The 24233-nt window shown below is 41.5% G+C and overlaps 1 protein-coding gene across 1 annotated transcript in view; it reads left to right on the forward strand.

The window, feature by feature from the left end:
- The first annotated feature begins 6927 nt into the window (after positions 1 to 6927).
- Positions 6928 to 24233, forward strand: part of LOC125454321 (parathyroid hormone 2 receptor-like) — a 90930-nt gene continuing 73624 nt past the window's right edge. The window contains exons 1-2 of the mRNA XM_048534944.2: positions 6928 to 7007; positions 20364 to 20463. Coding sequence (XP_048390901.1) covers positions 6942 to 7007; positions 20364 to 20463 — 166 coding nt within the window. The 5' untranslated portion in view covers positions 6928 to 6941. The remainder of the gene's footprint in view (positions 7008 to 20363; positions 20464 to 24233) is intronic.

Consider the following 24233-nt stretch of genomic DNA (forward strand, 5'->3'; position numbering starts at 1 on the left):
TGAGGGTTTCATGGGGCGGGGGGGGGGGGTGCAAGATGGATCAAACACTTGGCAATTCTGGATAATCTTTGTTCCAATTGTATTCTCTTTTGCACTGGTGTGCTTGGTTTCCTTTCTCAATGATGGGGATATTTGCGAAGACTGATCCTCCTCCAGTGAGTTGTTTAATGGCCCATTAACATTCATAACTGGACCTGATAGACCAGCAGGAATTAAATGTGCTCCATTGGCTGAGGCTTTGCTTTGCTTTGTTTTGTCCATTGCATGCTCTTATAATGTTTAGCACGCAGCCAATGAATGCTGTGCTGTGGCTTCACCATGTTGACACCTCATTTTTTAGGAAGCCCTAGTTCTGATCTTAGATTGCTCTTTTGCACTGTTCATTGTACCAGGGCTGATCTCTTGGCTTGGTGGTACTTTAGAATCAGAAATATGCCAGGCCATGAGGTTGCAGATTGGGACCAAGTACAATTCTGCTGCTGTAGGTAGCACACAGGGTTTCATGAAAACTTGGTCTTGAGGTGGTGCGTCTGTTTGAAGTCTACCCCAGTTAGCATGCTGGGGTAGCACCACACAACACAAAAGGCATCCTCAATGTAAAGTTGTCACTGCTGGGACCAGATAGTGGTCATACCCGCTGATACTGACATGGATTGATGCATCTGTGACAAGTAGCACGTGAATATGAGTTCACATGTGATTTTTCCTTCTTGTTGGCTCTCACAACATATGCCACACACCCAGTCTAGCAGCTTGGTCCTCAAAGTTTCAGCCAGTTCTGTCCGTACCAGTGCTAGCGAGCCCCTCTTGGTGATAAACCTTGAAGTCAGTTGCCTAGAATACATTTTATTTCCTTACCGCCCTCAGTGTGTCCTTCAAGATGTATTAAACATAGAGGTGCACTGATTCATTAGCTGAGGAGTTACAGTAGATGGCTTCCTTGCCCATATTTGACCTAATGCTAGGTGGATCCATGGAGTCAGGAGCCACACTGATTTCTCTCAAGGAAACACTCCCAATTGCACGCCAATTATTCTGTAGCTTCTGGTAGGCATGCCTAAAAATGAGATGTCAACCTAGTGAAACTACAACCTAAGACAACTTGCATGCAAAGGATAGTGATGATGGTGCCTGGATGCTAGCCCATAAATTCAGGGCAGGATCATAAACATGATTTCACATCCTGATCAAGTAAAAACTTATACATTTACCTATCAATAATTTCTGTCCTGGAAATTACTGGACATGAGCCTCTTGTTACATAACATTGGAACCAAGGTGCCCAATGGTGCAGAGATGGTATTAGGTCAAGAGTATTGGATCGTGAGGGTGAGCAATGTTGGGTCAAGTTGTTGCCAGTGGTCAGCAGGTGGGTGGAGGTATGGGCAGACTGCCAGGTGGGTGGAGATATGGGCAGACTGTCAGGTGGTGAGGTTGTGAGGTGTTTGGTAAGTGGATGTTTGTGCTTGGGTAGGTTGATGCTTTGGGTTGGAAGGTGATCAATTTTAGGTCAAGCATGTTTCAAAGGAAGAATGAAGAGCTAACAACTGTGTTTATGAGGTCCTATTAAATAATTCAGAAGTCATGCCACTTAAAGATAGGCATCAAGACAAGAGTAATTGATACAACTGTAAAGCATAACTGAGTCCACTGACCTGCTCATAGTCCAGTATTGCCTTAATTTAAAAAAAAGTATACTTTTGTGTTCAAATCTCTCAATGGGAGATATTCATTCTTAGCTCTCTAATCCCTTCAACTTTACAATCCTCTGCATTGTCAGCATTCATTTAACATTGGGCTCTCATACTTCCTCAATTTTTATTCACAATGAGTGGCCAATAGTACATGCACTGAATAAAAACTGAAAGAACTGTGCATGCTGTAAATCAGGAACAAAAATAGAAGTTGCTGGAAAAGCTCAGAGGATCTGGCAGCATCTGTGAAGAGAAAATGAGAGTTAATGTCTCAGGTCTGGGCCCAAAATGATAACTCTGCTTTTTTACTTCACAGTTGGTGCCAGACCTGCTGAGCTTTTCCAGCAACTTCTGTTTTTGTACATGTACTGAACTCTGGAATTTCCATCCTAAACCTTTCTACAACTCTTGGTCACCTCAATATAGGAAAGATGCGGAAGCTTCAGAGAGGGCGCAGAGAAGATTTACCAGGATGCTGCCTGGACTGGAGGGGAGGTCTTATGAGGAAAGGTTGAGGGAGCTAGGGATTTTTTCAATGGAGCAAAGAAGGATGAGAAGTGACTTGATAGAAATGTACAAGATGATGACAGGCATAGGAAGGTTAGAGATTACAAACGTCATAGAACAAAAGGAAAAAGGTGTCACACTGATTGAAGAGAAGGGATATAGGTACAAAGTTGGTGTTAATAGCAGAATATACGCCAGTTCTATTGAAAGCAAAACCAGAAAAGCCAGACACTGAGGATGTGAGAAGGAATGATTGGGAAAGACAGAAGAAATAAATGAAAGACAGTTCATGGTCTTAAGATACTGAACACAATGACGACTCCAGGTGGTTGTAAAGTGCCCAGATGGAAAATGAGGTGCTGTTCCTGAGGTCATGTTGGGGTTGACTGGAATATCACAGCAGACCTTGGTCAGAAATGTGAGGTTGAGAGCAGGATAGTGTATTGAAATGACAAGGGCCTGGAAGATTCAATCATGCTTGTAGACTGAATGAAGGTATTCTTAAAGCAATTAGTCATATTGCATTTGATGTCCCCTGTATGGAAAAAACCATATTGAGAGCAGTGAATACAGGAGGCTGTATTGAAAGAATTGCAAGTAAAACTCTGCTGAGCTAGAAAGTGTGTTCTGGGCATTAGACTGTGAGAAGGGAGGAAGCAAAGGCAAATGTTACACCTCATCTGATTAGTAGAGAAGGTGTCATGCAGTTGGGGGAATAAGAGATTGGAAGTGTCAGGGGAATGGACCAGATTGTTATAGAAGGGACAGTTCCTTTGGAATGCTAATTGAGAGGGGAGCGGGAAATGTATTTGGCAATGGCATCATGCTGGAGATGGTGGAAATGGTGGAGTGTGGTCCTTTGAATGTAAAACCTGGTGGCATGCAAAGTGAAGACAATGGGAACTCTGTTGAGGTTTTGGGAGGAAAAGGAAGAGGTGAAGGTGGGAGTTTAGGTAATGGGCTGGGGACAGTAAAGGCCTTGTCATAGAGTCATACAGCATGGAAACAGACCCTTCAGTCCAACCAGTCTATGCCGAACATGTTCCCAAACTAAACTAGTCCCATCTACCTGCATCTGGCCTAGATCCGTCTAAACCTTTCCAAGGTGGTGTGTTGGGGTAGTGGTATGGTAGTCCTTGGTTTGAAAAGAAAAGGAAAACATATCAAAAGCGTTCCTGTGAAAGATAACATCATCAGAACAGATGGGACAGATAAGGAAAAGCTGGGAGAATGAAATCCAGTCCTTACAGTATGTGAGGAAGCGTAGTCAAGGTAGCTGTGAGAGTGAGGGAATTTGCAGTGGATATTTTTTGTCATCTCATCCCAAGAAATGGAAACAGAGAAGCCAATGAAGAGAAGGGGTGAACCAGGGAGAGAAGGGTGGAAATAAAAGCAGAAATTGCTGGAGAAATTGCTACTCAGCATGTCTGGCTGCATCTGTGGAGAGAAAGCAGAGTTAACATTTTGCGACCGGCGACCCTTCTTCAGAACTGATGGTAGCGAGGAAAAGCTTGGTATGTATGGAGAAGACAGGGTTGGGGAAGAAATTAAGGAGTAAACAAAAGGTGAAAATAGAGCCCAAAGAGAGAGAAAAATAGTTGAACAGACAAAAGAGTGGGTAAAGGTCAGTCTGGGAGATTGAATAGCTGCTAATGGGGAGTATTAGTAGCTAGCAGCCCATGTGATAAAAAGGCCCAGTGTGTGCGAGTTGGGGAAAGACATAAAGGATGTCAACCCAGTGTGGAGCTGGACGAAGACAGCAAGTTAGGCAACATTAGAGGAGCAGGAAAGCTGACGTTTTGGGTCATGATCCTTCTTCAGAATTAGGAAGAAGATTGAAATGGGTCGTGCAGGGTTGGGGAACAATGAGGTTGGAGGCTGAGGTGGGAAATCTGAGGTGATGAGTTTATGAATGTTCTAAGAGATGATGATTTCATGATCAGGGGTGGGGTCATAATCAAAGGGGAGGTGGGAGGAGGTGTCAGAGCATTGGCACCTGGCCTCTACGATATAGAAGCCACTATACATATCATTACTACTACAACCCCCTTATTCGCAAGTTTGATGGTGAAGTTAGGAAGGAGCGGAGAGCTGCGCGTTCTATTGTGGAGATTTTTGAGTGAGTAATCGGGGTGAAGAGGTTGACACAATTGATGTTGCGACAGCAGTAGGAGATGAAGCAGTCCAGGGAAGTCGGAGGCCTTGGGGTGGTGTCCAAGTGGATGGCTTTGTTGGAGGCGGGAGAAGGGGTTGGCAGAGGTTGGGTTAGATTCCCTGTCAAAGAAGTTGGTGCAAAGGTGAAGGCAGCTGATAAAATCATCCAGATGTGTATGGAATTTGTTGCTGTGGGGGTGACGGGGAGTGTAAGTGAGTCCTTTGCTGAGGACTGACCATTTGTCCTCAGTGAGGCGGAGGTCTGGGGAATGGTGAATATCCGGTAGGGCTTAGGACTGGGGTTGGGAGTAGAAATGGAACTGAGAGTGGGGGTGAAGGCTGTTTCAGGAGTGGGTATGTGTATGGGGATAGTAACATAGGTGGAAGCAGAAGTGATGTGGTTGACAATGCCAGCAGAAGCAGTCAAGGCAACTAAATGGCACTGGGCAAATTAAGAATGAGGGTATGTATAGGGTTAGCATCTAATGTGATGGAGGAGGTCTGTGTTTGGAGGTCAGCATGAGAAAATTTGGTGTAGTTACAGTCCTTGATGTACAATAGGGTGGAGAAAAAGCGTTGGCTGAGGGTATGGATCTTGCATAGAATGAATAACAGTAGAGGTCCCTTTCAGGTCTGGGAGAGAAAGGCTCTGAGCTGGGGTAGGGCTGACTATAGTGCAAGGAGAAACCAGCACGTCGCTGGAAGTGTGGAGCTGAGGATCCGTAGAGAAAACCATTTCTGGAGGCTCCCGATATATGTTAGATAATGGTTGCCATGCTTTGGGCCAAATTGGGATGGCCTGAATGTTGTTTGGAGAGCACTGGGGATAATCCAGCTGCATAGGCAGGTACTGAGAAAGGAGATGTGACTGTCGTGACAGGCTTGTCTCAGTATGTGGTTGAAGAGTTTCAGGGCAGAGGAGATCACCAGAGGGTTGCAGTAGGAGAGAGATCCATTGAGGTCTTTCCAGAGGGTGGAGGGCAACTTCTTCAAGATGCTCATCCTTGGAAGAGGCTTTGCAGTGGGGTTATAAATCACTCAGAGATGGCAAGAACTGCAGATGCTGGAGTCAGAGACAACACAGTATGAGGCTGGAGGAACACAGCAGGTCAGCTGCGGTTCTTAGTATCTCTGAAGACATAGGGGAGGGTGCTTAAGCCCTAAAATGGTTGAACTTGATAAAAGAGGCCAGAAGGCTGCAGGGTTGCCAAGCAGAAAATGAGGTGCTGAGCTTTGGTAGAGCACTGCAGCAAACCTGAGATGGAGATGTCGGCTAGAGAACAGGGTGGTGTGTTAAAGTGGCAAGCAAATGGAAGCCCAGGGTAATTTTTGCAGGCAGAATGTAGATGTTTTGTGAAGCAGCCACCCAGTCTACACTTTGTTTCCCCAATGTAGAGGAGGCCACATTGTGAGCTGTAAATACAGGAGATTAGATTGAATGATGTGCAGGTAGAGTGCTGTTTCACCTGGAAGGTGTGTCTGGGTGGGGAATATGTGCCTGGTGGTGGCATCTCACTGGAAGTGGTAGCTAATGATCCTTTGGATGTGGATGCCTGTGGGATGGTAGGTGAGGACAAAGGGAACCCTATCGCTGTTGTGGGTGGGCAGTAGGAGGGCAGAGAGGGTGAGGGCTGAAGTGTGGGAGATAGGCTCCAGCCAGCTGAGGGCCCTGTCAAAAACGATGCTGGGGTATCCTCAGTTGAGGAAAAATGTGAACATTCCAGCTTCCAGTATCTGCAGTTCTTCTGGTTTGGTAAAAGGGGGAAATTTGGAATCAAAATTTATTAATTTATCCACAAAGCCCACTATTGCTCAATCACTTGTTTTAACAATTTTTTGTAATGGGTTTGAAATTTAATGCAAAGGAAAACTATTTATCAGGGGACTTATTATTTCCTGCCCGTTCCACTGTAGAATTATTTAATTCAGTCGTCGTACTCTGTTCTCTACACCATTTCGTTGTTATTTTGAGTAATGTCTTGTTTTATGCAGGAGATGGCACTGTGGTAAATTCAGTCCCAACACTGCTTTGAATATTATCCAATGAATGATAAGAGAGTCGGGTCCTCGCACCTCACATTTCCCACTGTGTGGAACGTATGAGTTTGGACTACCTGCTTTTCGAAGGATTTTCCAACCGTGGCTTTATCCCATAATGATTGACCGCCCTCACCCTCGGAAACTCTAAGGAAAGATATCATAAATCCAGAATTAAGTTCACAGAGAGAAGGCTTTCAAACTTTTTGTTTCGACGGTGGGGGTGGAACCCTGATTCCTCGCTCTCGGTAAACTGTTTCAGCTCCATGAAGTGATAACGGGAGATATTCTGGAGAATGGTGAGCCATCCTTTCTCAGTTTGATAGTGGCGAGGAGCAATGCCAACGATTCTTGCTGTGGAGCGCAAGAAGCAACGTCCCACCCAGGCTACCGTTTGCCTATCGCCACAACTTGATTCATGCCCTTTCTGCAAGTTTTGGGAAGCGTTAAGAAGGAATTAGAGGAGCTCGGCGTGGGAGATGGACAGTGACTGGGACTGAATAAAGCTTCAGTATTTCTCACCCGTGAGGTGCACTTGGTCGCTGCAGGATGAAGGGACAGTCTGTACTGAGTGCTCTGGGAGTGATGTGCTGCTACATTGGGTTAAATATACAGGTAAGGACCGGGATCAGTTCCTCTCGAGTGTTGGACAGTCCTGGTAGTAAGTTCTATCGGCGTCACATAACCTCCTCAAGTCTGCCCTGCTCTCGAGGGTTAGCTGTGATATACTTGGTATGGACCGGAATGTTTCACCGTGCATTACCAACTTTACATTTGGCTGTTTTTGTTTAAAGAAAGTTGCTTAAGGCACATCTCTGCGCAGCCTATGTTTTGTTGTTTCTGATTTACAGCATCCGCGGTTCCTTCGGTTTTTATTTAGTTTTTTTCGTGTTAGATTGGTTTCAAATTTTAATACAAATAACAGCAGCATGTAATGATCTGTTAATAGCGACCTTCAATTTAATTGTAGAAACGAAACTTTGATTATCAGTGTTTCCAATAGACGTTTTTTAAACAAAAAACTACAGCAGCGTTCATTGTTCCATACCTGAAGATATCAGAGGAACGTCCCCAATACTGAAGATGTTGCTTCTGTTTATGGGTTAGGGTAACTATTAATCCACCACTGTGATAGTGCAATTCAGGCCACAAATTTTTTTAAAATTATTTCTCTCCAGGCGCCTCCATCCCTGCAAAAAACCCGATCTTTTTACTTAGGTGTTCAAAGAGGAAAAGTAAGGTATCTCCTCAGTTAGACTTTGAAAAACGTTTCCTTTTTGGAACTGGAGATGTCCTGTTCTTGTACTACCGTGCTTTGCTTGTATTTACATACTATTTTGAAAATAAGCAAACAGTGTAGGGCTGCTGTGGAGGGCAGGGGATGGAATCTACATAGAAAAAGCGATCATATGTGGAATCCTTACGCTGGTGGAGGCTTGTCTCTGTTGCAAACGTAATTAAATGCAGACCGTCATCCGTTCAGATATAATTTAAAATGAAAGGCAGCAGTGAAGTGAGATTGATTGCACAGTTCTTTCAGAGGTAGGACGGGCTGTGTCACTTCCTACAGTCCGGCGTGATTCTGTGACTCAGCAAGCAGTTAGATGATGTGTGGGGCAATTCAATGTTCCTTTAATTCTGTGCTTGTGCTCATCAATTCTGTCCGTTCTGTAGAGGTAACTGGGCTGGGTGTCAGCGTACAATATATTCCATATATTGTTCTATACATGGAACCTATAGAACCGAAAGTTCTATATATTCCATGTATAGAACAATTTCTGGAGAAACTCAGTATGCCCGGCCACGTTGATGGTGAGAGAGAAAAAAGTTAACTTTTCAAGCCCAAACTGGCTTCAAACATTAAAACTCATTCCTGTCTCCACAGATGCTGGTGAGTTTCGCCATCACTTCTTTTTCACCGGATTAATAGCCTCCGCAGTATTTTAATTACCGTACCTCCAGACATTCAGTAAGATCCAGTTCTGGGAAGGGGGTGTTGACAAGCCAGTTGTAACCTGCTGGAGATTGTGTTGACGTTTGCCGAATTTTTTTCTTTAGTTTCTTCCAGTTCCAGTGATGTCGCCTTGTCTGTCAGGTATTCCTTTCAACAGAGTCCATGATGTTCAAACCATAGCTGCCACAATTAATTCCAGCAACACTTCTGTTCCTTAAAGGTGTGCGGAATAGAATACAACAGAGGTCTTAAAGATTGATTTCCTTGAGATTTTCTTCAGAATCTTTGAAAAGGATATTTTTCCCCAGATACACCGAAAGGAGAAAAGGTTAACACATAAGAGAAGAAATATGTTGTCAAGATAAGATAAAGTAAGGTGTGGGGTCTTATGTGCAGCAAAATTACTGGTATGGGCAATTTGGATGAATGGCCTGTTTCTGTGCTGTAAACCAAAAACAGTTTTTTAAAATAATTGGTATATTGTCTAACTACAGTCAATGATGTGCCAGCCTCTTGTGGGTTTTGCACCCTGCTCCACCATTTGTGCACATTTATGCTTTGCTGCAGTACTGGGGTTATCGCACGCTCAATAAGGACAAAGACCTCTCAACATTACTTTGAAAATGGGGGTCCAGTGAGATAGTGAATTTCTAATTTCCTGAATGACATTTTTCCCTCAGCAATGACCACCAAAACAATTATATAATTAATCATCTCTTGATGTCCAAGGTGGATTTATTTGCTTACAGGATACGGACACTGCATCCCAATTAATTCATTGTATGTGAAGCACTTTTAGATGATCACAAGACTATCGGAAATAAGAGCAGAAGTAGATCATTAAGCCCATCGAGCCCACTCCATTATTCAATAAGGTCACTGCTAATCTAATTGTAACTTTACCTTCATTTTCTTGCCTGCCCCTCATAACTCTTGACTTCACTGTAGATCAAAAATCCGTCTGGCTTAGCCTTGAAATATTCAAAGATCCAAACACCACTGCTTTCTGGAGAAAATGGTTGCAAAGATTCATGAACGTCTGAGGGAAGAGATTTCTCGTTATTACCCTCTTAAGTGTGAGACTCATTATTTTTGAAATTCTGCTTTCCTCGAAATAGACTCACCATGAACTGACACATCATCTCACCATTTACCTTGTCAAAACTTCCTTGGAATCTTTTATGTTTTTCAATAAGATCACCTCTCTTTTTAAATCCCAACGAGAATAGGCCCAATATGCTCAATGCTTCGTGGTAAAACAACACCTGCATTCCAGAAATCAGCATAGTGATCCTTCTATATACTGCTTTCAATGCTCCTTCAGTAAAGAGATCAAACCTGCGTAGAAGACTCTAGGTGTAGTGTCACCAATGCATTGTCCCATTGTAGCAAGACTTCCTTAGTTTTATTTAACATTCCCCCAGCAATAAATGGCAACATTCCATTTGTTGTGTCAGTATGCTGACTTTTTGTAACTCAAGAACATCCAAAGTCTTGTGCTACAGTATTTTCCATTTAAATAATATTCTGCTCCTTCCATCCTTCCTGTCAAAGTGGATGTTATAGTTTCCCAAAGTATCTTACATCTGCCAAATCTTTGGTCATTCACTAAACTTTTCCTTTGTAAACTCTTTTAATCCTCTTCACAAATTGCTTTTCTATCTTTGTATTATCAGCACATTTCACCACAATATATTCACTTTCCTCACCTAAAATAAAAAAAAACAAACATTTGTAAACATTTGACTCCTTTGCACTCCACTAGTTGCAGTTTGTCAAGTTGAAAGTGCTCAATTTTTCTTGACTTTGCCTACTTTGTAGTGCATCCTATATCCTTGCTGGTATAAACCCCCCAACATCACAAGTTCTTATTTGCTGCAGTAGCACCTTATCAAATATCTTTCGGAAATCCAAATACATAATCTCCACAGATACCCCTTTCGCCACTCGGCTGGTTGCTTTTTCAAAGAATTCTAATATATTCACAAAAATGATTTTGCTTTCCCAAAACCATATTAACCTGAATGCATGATGATTTTCTAAATACCATAGACATCAACTGTAGCAAACAACGATCAAATGCTTAGGTAAATCATATCACACTATCCAAACATAACTGTAACATTCATTATTGAGCTCACAATTCTCTGAAAGATCATTATACATTATAATCCACAAGTCCAGAATGGCTTACTGCACTTAGATATTTATTCAGAGTCCTTATGCAAATTGAACCTTTGACGTCAGTTTATGTATATAACTAGCAAATCACCATACATCAAAAAAGACACCAAATTGACTCCAGGTTAACTTGGAGGCAAAAATATATACTTCGTCCATGTCAGCCTCCTGATCATTTTGTTACCATGGTTGTTTGGCTCACAATCTTTTCAACTACTTTCAGACTATAAATATGGTGGCCCGAACATTATCTCCTCAAATCCTCAAGGCATGGATGAATAACTTCATATCGTTCTTCAATTTCTCATCTTTGCGCCAGACAAGCTTCACAAAGCATCCTTATTCAACAAAGTGGAGAACAAAGGAACATAAAGACCATAAGACTAGGAGCAGCAGTAGGCTGTTCGGCCCTTCGAACCTGCTCTGCCACTCAATACGATCATGGCTGATCTTTTCGTGGACTTTGATCCACTTACCCGTGTTCTCATCGTATCCCTTACTTCCTTTATTGTTTAAAAAGATCTACCTTAGCTTTAAAACAATTTACTGGAGTAGCATCAACTACTTCACTGGGCAAGGAATTCCATAGATTAACAACCCTCTGGGTGAAGAAGTTCCTTCTCAATTCAGTCCTAAATCTGCTCCCTCTAATCTTGAGGCTATGCCCTCTTGATCTAGCTTCACCTGCCAGTGGGAACATCCTCCCTACTTCTATCTTATCTATTGCCTTCATAATTTTATATGTTTCAATAAGATCCCCCCCCCCAATCTTCTGAATTCCAATGAATATAATCCCAATCTACTCAGTCTCTTTTCATAACCCAACCCCCTCAACTCCGGAATCAACCTAGTGAACCTCCCCTGCACCCCTCCAGTGCCAGTACATCCTTCCTCAAGTAAGGAGACCAAAACTGCACACAGTACTCCAGGTGTGGCCTCACCAGGATCTTGTGCAGCTGCAACATAACCTCTCTGCTATTAAACTCAATCCCTTTAGCAATGAAGGATAAAATTCCATATGCCTTCCTAATTACTTGTTGTACTTGTAGACTAACCTTCTGTGATTCATGGACAAGGACACCCAGATCCCTCTGTAGAGCAGCAAGCTGCAACTTTTTACCATTCAAGTATTAATCCCTTTTACTATTACTCCTACCGAAATGTATGACTTCACATTTATTTACATTGTATTCCATCTGCCAGACCCTTGCCCATTCAGTCAATGTATCTATGTTCCTCTGCAAAGTTTCACTGCTAGAAAGCTGTTCTAATTCAGAATATGCTGCTTCCCCAGATATGAGTTATACCAGCAGTACGAAACTGTATTTCCATGCTGATAAATTGCTATAGGATATGGATGAATCTGAATTAATTTAAAATTTGTGTGCAGAGAAATTATGTGGCAAATATAACATCAGTTCCTGCTAACTTGGATATAACTTGACTTCTCCCCAATTATAACGTTCTAGGAATCAACAATGAGATGGGTAATAATGAACTGAAAGATGCAAAACTAACTTTGAATAGGTAGGAATAATTATCAAAATATAATCAAAGGTTAGACTAAATGCTGAGACTAAGCTCTCTGCATTATTCTTTGAATTTGAGGGCAAACCTGCCTCCACTGGGCTGGCTCACTCTACTTAAAATAGCTAATGCAACTTCAATATTTAAAAAGCGGGGGAAACAAAAAGCAAAACACTTCAGAAGAGGTGGCTTAACATCTATTAAAGGGAAGACATCAGAAGCTTTTATTAAAGACATTTTAGAGCTGTGCACCTGAATAGGTTCAATGTAATCAAGGAGAGTCAATATAGTTTTGTGACAAGGAAATCATATTTAACCATAATGATGGAGCTCTTTGAGGAAGCATTATGGGTTGCAAATTCATGTGATCTAGTGGATTTAGACTTCCAGAAGGCAGCTGAAAAGGTGGTAATTAAAGGCTATTGTGAAAAACCAAAGCTCACCATGCCAGGAGTAATGTATCAACCTGGATAGAAAATTGATGATAGTTGTATTATCGATAGCCACAGATGAGGTGCCAGAAGACTGGAGGTTGGCTAACATGGTGCCACTATTTAGGAATGATGGTAAGGAAAAGCCAGGGAACTGTAGATTAGTGAGCCTGACATCATTGGTGGGCAAGTTGTGGAAGGAATCCTGAAGGACGGGATTTATATGTATTTGGAAAGGCAAGGACTGATTAGGGATAGTCAATATAATTTGTGCATGGATTTGTGAATTTAGACAAATGTAAGGTGCTGCATTTTGGAAAGGCAAATCAGAACAAGACTTATACACTTAATTGTAAAGCCCTGGGGAGTGTTGCCGAACAAAGAAACCTTGGAGTGCAGGTTCATAATTCCTTGAAAGTAGAGTTGTAGGTAGATAGGATAGTGTTTGGTGTACTTGCCTTTATTGGTCAATGCATTGAGAATAGGAGTTGGGAGGTCATATTGCAGTTGTACATGGACAAGATTTGGCCACTTTTGGAATATTGCATGCAATTCTGGTCTCCCTCCTACAGAAATGACGTTGTGAAACTAGACAAGGTTCAGAAAAGATTTACAAGGATGTTGTCATGGTTTGGAGGATTTGAGCTATAGGGAGAGGCTGAATAGGCAGGGGCTATATTCCCTGGAGCGTCGGAGACAGAGGGGTGACCTTATAGAGGTTTATGAAGTCATGAGGGGCATGGATAGGGTTTTCAGGCAAGGTCTTTTCCCTTTTGTTTCATTGAATGCTGTAGCTAGCTCAAGGAGTGAGGGGGTCTACTCTTGCTCCTAATTCTTATGTTCATAAGTTTTTAGTTAATAGGCCTTTAATTATTGTATCACAGAGCAGAAGCCGATTGGAGACTGATGGTGCTACTGTACCTTAGTGTCACTAAGAGTGGTGGTCACTGCCAGTACAGCAGGAGGCCCAGGAGGAAGAGAAAAAGTATGAAGGACCCATAAACTGGCTAAGTCTGGTATCCTGCCAGCTTGGCCTGGTGAGAAGGATGCATGTTGGACATGGCAGGTGAGGAGCATAGAGAGACATCCATGAGGGTGTCTTCTAATTGGCATTAGGTTTCTGGAAAAGAGACACTCCTTCTTTCACTGATCAACAGCCTGTAGTGTCAAACTTGACAGGTTGCAGTTGAGTATTGGCCATTTCTACTAACTGTTCAGTCTGAGTAGCAGTGAGATGAGGCCTACAAGTAAGCCTTAATGTCCACAAAAAGTGGGGATGTTTGCTGATATTGCACAATGTTCAGCACCAATTATGACTCCTCAGATTCTGAAGCAGTCTGTGTTCAAATGCAAAAAGATCTGGACAATATCCAGGCTTGGGCTGAAAAGTGGCAAGTGACATTCATGTCCCCACCAATAAGAGAAATTTTAACCACTGCCCCTTAACATTTAATGGTGCTACCATCGCCGAGCTCCCCCACTATCAATATCCAGGGGCTTACCATTGACCAGAAACTCAACATAAAAACAGTAGCCACAAGAGCAGGTCAGAGATTAGGAATACTGCGTAAGTAACTTACCTCCTTGGCTCCCCAAAGCCTGTCCACCACCTATAAGGCTCAAGTCAGGAGTGTGATGGAATACTCCCTATTTGAGTAGATGGGAATAACTGCAACAGCACTCAAGAAGCTTAACATCAAACAAGACAAAGCAGCCCGCTTGATTGGCACCACATTCACAAACATCCATCCGCTCCACTATTAATGCTCAGTAACAGTAATATGTGCTATCTATAAGGCTTACTGCAGAAATCCACCAAGGATCCTCAGACAGCACCTTCCAAGCCCATGACCACTTCCATCTAGAAGAATATGGGCAGCAGATACATTGGAACACCTCCACCTGCAAGTCCCCCTCCAAGCCACTCACCACCCTGACTTGGAAATATATTGCTGTTACTTCAGCATTGCTGGGTCAAAAGCTTAGAATTCCCTCCCTAATGGCAGAAATAGGGTGAGTGAATGGGCTAAAATTTGACATATGGAGTACAATATTGGATATGTGACATTATTCATTTTGGTAGAAAGAATAAAAAAGCCAGATTATTACTAAAATGGAGAATGACTGCAAAATTCCGAAGTGCAAGGTGATTTAGTTGTTCTGGTGCATGAGTCACAAATAATTAGTATTCAGGTGCAGTACATAACCAAGACGTCGAATGGGATGCTATTCTTTATTGTACATAAAACTAAGGATATTATACTTCAACTAAACAGAGTGTTGGTGAGACCACATCTCGAATACTGTGTACAATTCTGATTTCCTCATTTAAAGAAGGAAGTAAATGCTTTGGAGGCAGTTTAGGAGAGGTCTTGGACTGTTGCTAATGGATACAGTGTTGAGGCTGTTACAGGCCATGCCCTGTGAGGAAGTGAGCTGTGTGAAGAGCACCCATTGTATGCCAGAACTTTAAAATGCAAAAAAAACTTCTAGCCGTCATCCTGGAAACACCCTTACAAACCACCTCATCCCCACCCACAAATCCAACCCCACCACACAGTTTCATCATGTTGCATCCATGCCTACTTATGCTAGCCTATGCCTCTTAACCAGCTGCCAAGTCCCATCGTAACCTCCATGCGAGCCAGTGCCACGCTATACACTCCCATAGCCTCCCAATAGCCTTCATTGCAACGCAGATGCCCCGCTACTGATCCCATGACTCTTTAATGCCAACTCAGGCCAATCCATTGTCCCCTACCCACCAACCATTGCCCTTGCACACTTCATACTAACTCGTCCAGTATCCACCATGGGTATACCTCGGGATACCTGCTGAGATTAAACAAATAAAGCTCTAAGTTTATGTTAATAACTTCACTATTTTGCAAAAGAAAATCTCTCATTGATAAAATCCCATTTATTACATTGAAATTCCTTCAATTATTTAAACACTTAAGGGAAAAAAAATTGTTTTCATGCATCAAAGATTTTCTAATCAATTTCTTGAAATTAGAAACCTTGGACATTATACTCATGAAAAATACACTTGATTGAAAGTACCTATTCTTTAACCTATGCAGCTACCCCCATTGACCAAACCATGTACTTCGCTCCCCCCCCCCCCCCCCCCCCCACCCCACCACAATTCTCTTGCTGCTAAAAGTAGTGGCTGCTGGGTTTGGGGGCATGAATTCCAGAATTGGGCCTCTGGTACCATTTTAGTTAATTCAGAGATCCTGTTCTCTACCTCATTGTGAAACCTAGGCCCATTATACATGTTTGTCACATATTTAATGGTTTGTGATGCATTTTATTGACATTTGAATGTAATCACCACACACTGATCACTTGCCAAAAAGGTAAAGCACACACTCCTTCCATCCTATGCCTTCAAATAGCTTTATTAGCGACATGTTGCGCATAAATATTTCAATAATTGTTCCAATACACAAAAATACGTCTCTCGTGTGAAATTGTGAACCCTACAGAGCATGGAGTGGCCACTTCAAGCACTTCATTTCATCAAAAAAAAGAGACACTGCTGAAAATTAAAATACATATTTTACCTTTCTACTGGCACATTGAGGTTGCCATATGAAGATGAACTGTTTTTGGAAGATACTCGAGATGAAAGGTTGTAGTGAAGAAGAACATCATAAAAGTGAAAAGAAATAAATGACACGTTTTGAGATGAGCACAAGAGTTTGTGAAATTCTCCATAGTATGATTATCTCAAGATTAAAATTTTATGGGAATAATCATTTGATTGTGATGCTGCAGAGTGCTGCAAAGAGAAATTAGACAGACAGCCATCCCAGGATTATTTTCTCCGATTCTCCCAAAATAAGAATTTATGTATGAGGTTTACTGAGTTTACTATGAATATGTATTAGCAGCATAGACCTTTTATGCTTGAATCTGGACAGATTGCCTCTATTAATGAAAAAAAATTTTTCAAGCAGAATTCTTATGTAGTAATGTTTCTCAAGTGCTGCATAATGGAGTCAGAAGCATTAGAAATTATATCATCATCCCACAGTTGCGCAGCAAATTGCAGTTCAATACACTTTCCCTTTATACAGTGTCTTTTTGCTCTTGAATCTAATTGCTTTAATAAGATGAGCAATATTACCTACCAGCTACCAGCAAGTCATGACAACTGGCAAGATCACAACTTTACTGCTTAATTCGCCATAGAATATGCTCTTAATGTGACAATGTAAAGATGTTACAATTGGCAAAGCTGCCTTAGTTCAAGGAGGCAACATTTCAGTCAGGAACTTTGCTCATGCTTGCAATCCACTACATTTGCTGAAAGTGCATCACAGCTTGGCTAGAGTTAAGCTTGACTTATTTTTCTTTTACTATTTAACCAATTCTTCCTTATTAACCTGTTTAGAGATACTATGACACACTTCCTGAGCAGGTGGGACTTGAACTTAAGCCTCCTAGTCTAGGGATAGGCATACTACCACTGTGCCAACAAGAGGGCCAACTGCAACTTTGACTGTTATGTTGCTTGTACTTGAATTGCCAATCAACGTTCCCATGTGATCAATGGTCACTGAAGTGAGGCATTGGAGGATGCCTGGCAACTATGCTTCGACAAAAAGACAGTATTCTGGACATACTAAGCAGGCAAGGCGGCATCTGTGGGAAAAAAAAGAAATAACGTTACCTTTTCAGTTTAAAAGCCATTCATCAGAACTGATAAAGGTGAGAGGTGCTATACTGGTTTTAAGCAAAGGCAGAAGCAGGTGGGGTAGAAAGGACAAAAGAGAAGATTTGTGATAGTTTGGAAAGTAAGAGAAATTAAATGACAAAAGGGTTGATAATGCAAGACAAAGTTAAAAAAACAGTTAAATAAAGAAACAGAAGATTGGTAGAGGAAAAGCGTAAACATCACAAGAATATTAATTAAATGAGTTCTGATGATATGATCTGAAATTGTTGGTCTTGTTGTTGATTCTGAAAAGCTTGAGCTTAAAATATCAAATCAAAAGATGAGGCCCCCAATTTTTGGAGTGAGCAGATGTGTCTGTACTCGTTCTGTAAGTTCCTAATGATCATGCCTGACCAAATATCGTTGTACTTATTGCTAGTAAGCATTCTTCTTTTCTAAGGACAGCGTGTCAATACTGGTTTATCCTCTATGACTAATTACTAGATCAGCCAAGACAAAGCAAAGGCAAACGAGGATTAGTAACAGTGAACTACCTCAAATATCTCATATCCAACACCAACTGTTGGTAGAGGTGACAAATACCACAAGGTGTCAGCAGTGGCCATCTGGAAAAAAATATCGCAGATGAGGATAATGGTGGTGATGAAAGTGTTGGCCTGGATGTTGCAAAGGGAACAATTCCTTCAGTCTGCTGGAAAGGGAGGGAAGATCTGCTTTGAATGGCATCAAATGGAATGGCTGACAGAAATATCAGAGAATAATCTAATGAATGTGCCCACTAGTGGAGCAGAAGCTGTGAACCACACGAAGGCTATTCTGGTTCTGAGATGACTGGGGAGGGGTGAGAGTAGATGTGCTGGTACAGAAGACAGTTCTGTTCCATTTCCCACTGTCCTACTTTCATCGCTTTCCCTCCCTCCCAAAAAATTATGTTAGGATCCCTTTTCCTCGTCTTCCACTGCAGCAGCCTTCCCATTTAATGGATCATCCAGCACAATTTCCGGCATCTCCAATTTGATGGTACCAGCAAACTCTGAACAAATCTTCCCTCTCCTCACCTTCCAGCATCCTACAGAAAATGAAATCTTCATGCCACACTAGTCAGCTCCTCAGTTACTGCTAATAGAACTTCCCATTCACTGGTCATTACCATGAGTAAGTACAGAAAATGCAATGCCTTTATCTTTTAACATCATTTCTCCCTACTGCCCAAGGCCACAACAGTCCTTTCAGCTGAAGCAACAATTTGCTTGTACTTGGTTCAACTTTGTTTCCTATGTTTGTTGCTGATAATGTGGTTTCATCTACGCTGGAAAAACTGAACCCAGATTTGGTGTCACTTTTATACCACATTGCCATTCAGTGCACCATCAGGCCTCTGAGATTCTGGGTCCCCTGTCATTTTCATTCGCTGACCTCTTTGTCCTCAGCTGTTCCTTGTAGACTCATGGGTGTTTGCAGAACGACACTTCATCCTTTGTTTAGATATATTACAGCCTTCTGAACTCAACATTGAGTTCAACAATTTCAGATCATAACATCTGCATAAATTCCATTTGTTATAAATGTTGGTGTTTCCGTTCTTTTTATTTGCACTTTGAGACACATTTTATTCCTTCTTTACTTGCCCCTTTGCTTTTGCCTTGCAGTCTTTGTATTTTCGCTTTTATTACCTGTTGCCCGGTCAAGGCTTTTCTTTTGCATTTTTTTTCCTGCATCTCCCCCACCTCTTTTGCCATCTCAATATTTGATACATTTCTTCATGGTGAAAGGATATCAACTTGAAATATGACCTAAAAGAGCAAGAGCAGTCAATTCAGCCCCTCGAGCTTGCTATGCTGTTTGATACGATCATCTCGGCTTCTCCTCCACTTTCCTGCCCACTCTCCATAAATATTTAACCCATTACTATTCACAATTCTGTCTATCTTCGGCTCACATTTACTCAATGCCCCAGCAGCCACTGCACTCTGGAATAGAAAATTCCACTGAGTGAAATAATTCTCTGTTTTAAATCTGCTATCTGTTACCCTGAAACAACAACTAATGAAATGCTTCTTTTTTTCTCTCTCTCTCTGCAAATGCTGTCAGATCTACCACATTTCTTTTTTAATATTCCTCAGAATTTTGTTTTTAATGCAGATTTCCTGCAGCTTCAGTGGTTCTTATTTCACAAAGACAGCTCATCACCACCTTTTGACAGCTAATTAGGGATGGGCAACACTTGCTGGCTTTGACCACCACACTCGTTTACCCTGAACAACTTTTAAAAGTAGAGAAAAGTCATGGCTTCAGGAGGGTGGGGGAAGAAGAGAAAATTGATGTGTTAAAAAAGAGTTTTTAGGGAAAACAAAAGGAGTTTGGTTTTACTAATTTAGTTGGCAAGTGATTAACCGTAAACCCTCATATGCTACATTCCACAGTCTTACTTGGATGTATAGCAATGCTATCTCAAAGTTTATTACAGATTTGGAAGGACAAGGCAGGAAGTCAGGAAGTGGTTCCAATCCATACCATCCTTGCACTTCAGAATCTGCTGCAAAATAGTTTTAAAAATTGCTCATTAAACAGAGAAAAGTGAGGTCTTCCAAAAATGTTAATGAATCAAAAGCATCTCCTCCTACTTTCTGTCTGATTGAATAATCTGCATTTCTGTGACTAATTCTCACTCCTCAGGGGTGATGTATAGTGACAGTATGGCAGGACAGATGGCACTGCTGTTTGCACACTGATGAAAAATCACCTCAGTTCTTGGAAAGGTCTTTCCGATTACACGTTACAAGTACAGATATAGTTGTTGAACAGTGACTTTAATTGGTATTTACACTTTATCTTCCTGTAGCTGGGTCAAACAACAAAACCTCACATACAACGTAGCATTCTATTTTGGACTTCATGAGAAATCATAATTTGTTCAAATCTTCATGCTCAGAAATTGGTGATGTTACTGATCAATGATCAGAAGTTTTATCATACAGTTTTAATAAAAAGACGTATTTGTCTTTCAGCACAAACAGAGAACAAATTCAACGTTGTAATTCAAGATTTAAATAACATATAGACCCATTTTTCCGTTTGTGTATGAGATTCCAGTTGCAACAAAGCTTCCTAATTCATTTCCAGTATCATTTTATTCTCACTTTGATTTCTTTATTATGTAAATTATTGTTTCAAAATCTTGCATTTTCTAGATTAATGCCAGTGGTGTAATTACCAAAGAAGAACAGATATACCTCCTTATTGCAGAAAAGGCAAATTGTGATCTACATATATTGAATCAAACTGAAAAAGGTAGGACTTTGTTACTGAGTTATATTTGTTTCTCTATCAAACAGTTATGTCACTTTTGAGTAAAATTGTCATTTTATACCACTGCAGGCTAATTTGCCAATGCTAAGCAGGTGTGTGGGAATCTAGAGGTAATACTTGAGAGGAAAACGACAGAGTCTAGAGAACATAGAAAGATAGGTAACACTAAAGTAAGAAATATAAAGTATAAGATGGGGGCAGACTAAGACATAAGTAATAACATCTACATTATGTCTGCTATCCATGTATGTGAATGAATGGCATTTGGCAGACAAGATTTTTGAGTTGCAAGTGCAGGTAGCTACATGGAAATATAATGTTGTAGCTCATCAAAGTTGAGGCCTGGGCCCAAATATTGGCCTTCAGGAAAAATAGCGAAAGAAAGGATTAGGGGCAGCAGTATTCATTAAGGGGAGCATAAGAGGGTACAAAAACAGGATATCCCAGTTGTCAAAGAAAGGATCTACTTCCCCCACCGCATCCCACAACCAGCCCAGTTCATCCCCTCTCCCCACGGCATCACACAACCAGCCCAGCTCATCCCCTACCCCCACTGCATCCCAAAACCAGCCCAGCCTGTCTCTGCCTCCCTAACCTGTTCTTCCTCTCACCCATCCCTTCCTCCCATCTCAAGCCGCACCTCCATTTCCTACCTACTAACCTCATCCCACCTCCTTGACCTGTCCGTCTTCCCTGGACTGACCTATCCCCTCCCTACCTCCCCACCTATACTCTCCTCTCCACCTATCTTCTTTTCTCTCCATCTTCGGTCCGCCTCCCCCTCTCTCCCTATTTATTCCAGAACCCTCTCCCCATCCCCCTCTCTGATGAAGGGTCAAGGCCCGAAACGTCAGCTTTTGTGCTCCTGAGATGCTGCTGGGCCTGCTGTGTTCATCCAGTTTTGCACTTTGTTATCCTGAATTAACATCCGCCTTTCAATTGATCTGAATTGGATGAATTGGTCATTCATTGGCTGATTTGTTGTTGTTTGAAAGGCATTGTTTAATTCAAAGAAGTAAATATAATGTTTTTGGTTTGTTTTTTCTTCTTATTCAATAAAAGTTATTGGCACAAATTGTTTGAAGGCTTTAAAATGTGTGATGTTCCCACTAAACAATGGGAAGATGTAATGCTATCATAGGCAAAGGGGAAAAGGTAACAGTCCCTTTGATAGAGTTCAGAGATGGTATGGTATGAATGACAGTAACCTGTGTAGCTTGATTCTTGTAGCTGCAGTTATAGTGGCAGTAAATCTGACAGGTGATAGTGTAAAGTGGCAACATATTTGCAAACATGAGCTTCTATTTCTGGTGAACTTTCATCCTCGCCACCCATGTGCACAGAATGTTTTTCATTTTCATTTCCCCCACACTTTGTGTGCTATGTATGTTTATATGATTGTAATTTCTGTAAAAGTTATAAAACTCAAGTAGTTAAACCATCTGGCTCCCAGAACAATCTACAGTCTGACACACTTCATAATTAGTAAGATCACACAGAATGTACGTGTTAACAACTTTACATGGTTGATCCTTGCTCCTGTCACCTGCTATTAGTAACAGTTTCCAAGCGAACTGGAAGGAGGGTATGATGGATTTCTACTGTGGTAAACTGCAGAACAAATCCCCTGAGAAAATATGCAGGACTTTGCATTATATAACTCTTCGATTTGTATCCTGCGAGAAGTGTAAATAATTGAGAAGCAACTTTCCCACATTGTCTTTCATGCTATTTAACTTTGTCTATATGATTCAGAACATAATAAAGTTTTCACTCTCTAGTTTATACCATCCGAAGAATGAATTAAAGTTATACTTAACAATTTAAATAAGTGTACATACTTGTACCTTCAATTTTGTTTAGTAGCAAATTAAATAAAGAAAATTTGAGATGAGCCTGAATGGAACATCAGAGACCCACGATTATTCGGAATTAGAGGCATCCATCTGCCTACAGCAGTCCTGAGAATTTATTTTCCAAAAAGTGGGGGGTGTGCGGTGCAGATTGACCTTTTCTTCTTCTGCAATGAATGCGAGAAAAATCCAATGGGATCAGTCTGACGTGTGCAAACACCAACCTGTACCACTCCTCCAGCCCCCACTAGAGTAACTAGATGGGTTTGGGTGTTCTGTTCTTGTGATCCTTGCTGCTCAAGTTTCAAGGATATCTACTCTGTGACATTAACGCCGTTGATACTCCAGGATAATTTCTGAGAACACAGCTTCCAGCTATACTTCAGGGAGATATCGGACTTATAGCACTGTCAGATCTTTTATGTTGTGCTGGAGGAACGGGGGAAAACAGGGGAAAAGCCAGTTAAAAGAAACAGTAATACATTAAAATGAACATATTCCTCATACTGGACCTATGTTTTGAGGTATTTAGAAGATGACTCCAGGAAAAAACTCTATTTTAAGCATGCTGTACCAATGAATCATAACAAAGTAATTAACAGTTAGAACTATTCTTTCTTCATTCTCAGGCTGAATGCCACATTGTCACATTTACTGTTTATATTATTTTATATTAAAAGTTCCATTATTTCATATTTCCAGATGCTTTAAACTTACTCCCTGCTTTCTGGGTAGGCTCTTAATTCATTCTTCGAGCTTTGAGCTCATGAGGAGTTGGCTGGGATGTTGGAGGAGGGGTTACAACAATGTTGACTTGGAATGTGACACGAGCATGCCTATTCCCTTACCACCGCCATAGCATTTTTGTCAGAGATGACGAAGCCTCCGAACCTAGAAGAGGCAGTTCAATAGTCAATCAAGGGTCTTGTCCCATTGCCAACATCATTTTGCCATTGGGAAAACACATGCTGAATGGTGGCGGCCTCCTTGAAGGCACCATAGTTCTCTGAAACTGGCACACTGTGACCCACTGAGGCGTCAGCTGGCAGCAGGGCCATTCCAGTGGCAAGACCACCCCTTTGATCTCACCAGCTGAGGACCTGCATAAACAACTTTGATGTACTAGGCCCCCTGCCCCTCTTCCTAGGATGCTACTTTAGCAGAGAGGTGAATTCCTAGCAGCAACCACCAGTGCCAGTGTTAACAGATGAGGCTTTGACCCTCAGGATGATGGGGGCTCATTAGCTGCTGGATGAAATGAAACCATCAATGTGGAGTTGCACCACCCCTCCACTCCACCTCTCCACCAGCTTCCTGGCATATGGATGGAATCTGTCTGCATGATAAGATGCCAGCACATATCTCTAGATTATTTGTCGGTGTGTCGAATATTAATCCAATAACATAATTACTGGGTTGCAATGTGGAACTCATTACCAAGAACTGATTAAAGCACACCGTATAACCACATTGAAGGAAATGTTAAATAAAAATGTGGTAAACTAATAAAAAAAATTGGAAGGGTTATATGAGAAAGCTGGTAGGAGGCTTAGGTGGAACATAAAACACTGGCACCCTGTTTAGTCAAATGGCCTGGTTCTGTGTTGGAAATTCTATATAGTTTGATGTAATTCCTATAGTGTTCACAAAATCTGTTTTTTCCCCATGGTGAGAACAGATTCATATTTGTATTGATGACACACTGTGGTGCTGGATGAACACAGCAGGCCAGGCAGCATCAGAGGAAAAAGAAAGTTGACGTTTTGGGTCAGGGCCCTTATTCAAACTCATTTTCTGAAGAAGGGTCCCAACCTGAAATATCAAATTTCTTGCTCCTCTAATGTTGCCCGGCCTGTGTGTTTCTCCAGCTCCAAACTGTGTTATCTCTAACTCCAGCAT

Source organism: Stegostoma tigrinum, chromosome 7 (assembly GCF_030684315.1).
Source record: "Stegostoma tigrinum isolate sSteTig4 chromosome 7, sSteTig4.hap1, whole genome shotgun sequence".
Taxonomy (NCBI): domain Eukaryota; kingdom Metazoa; phylum Chordata; class Chondrichthyes; order Orectolobiformes; family Stegostomatidae; genus Stegostoma; species Stegostoma tigrinum.